This window comes from Myotis brandtii, unplaced genomic scaffold (assembly GCF_000412655.1).
Source record: "Myotis brandtii unplaced genomic scaffold, ASM41265v1 scaffold403, whole genome shotgun sequence".
Taxonomy (NCBI): Eukaryota; Metazoa; Chordata; class Mammalia; order Chiroptera; family Vespertilionidae; genus Myotis; species Myotis brandtii.
In genome coordinates, this window is record NW_005365474.1 from 447,508 (window position 1) to 447,982 (window position 475).

General features: G+C 65.5%; 1 protein-coding gene across 1 annotated transcript in view; it reads left to right on the top strand.

The window, feature by feature from the left end:
• The first annotated feature begins 290 nt into the window (after nucleotides 1-290).
• LOC102241875 (autism susceptibility gene 2 protein) overlaps nucleotides 291-475 on the top strand; it is a 6,717-nt gene continuing 6,532 nt past the window's right edge. The window contains exon 1 of the mRNA XM_014545361.1: nucleotides 291-466. Coding sequence (XP_014400847.1) covers nucleotides 338-466 — 129 coding nt within the window. The 5' untranslated portion in view covers nucleotides 291-337. The remainder of the gene's footprint in view (nucleotides 467-475) is intronic.

Here is a 475-nt window from a genome sequence, read left to right on the forward strand (position 1 = left end):
GCAGGCTCACCCTGACCTGCACGCAGGCTGACACCACCCGCTCTGTCCGTCTGGCCTCCGTCCCCTCCTGGTCTTGCTCTAGTCCCCCGTCCTGGGCTTGGGCAGGCACCCCATGTGCACACACCTGGGACGTGGTCTTGGGCCCAGCGGTCCTCACACGGGGCCCTGGACGTCTCAGTTTGCAACAGGACAGCAGGGCTGCAGCCCTTCGTGTTCCCCAGGCCACAGGGCCTGGCCTCCTGATCCAGCTGCTCTGTGTCAGGGGGAGGCCACGAGGCCACACAGCCCCCCCGCCCCTTTAGATGCCAGCCTGTTGATCTCATTCAGCCCGCCAATCATGTATTGCCAGCCTCATGCGGGGATTCTGATTGGTACTTGGTCACAGGCCCCTCTCTTACCTCCACCCTGGGGCCCGCACCTAGCGAGCGGCCACCACGGCTTGGCCTGCCGAACCCGGGAGTGCCAGGTGACTATC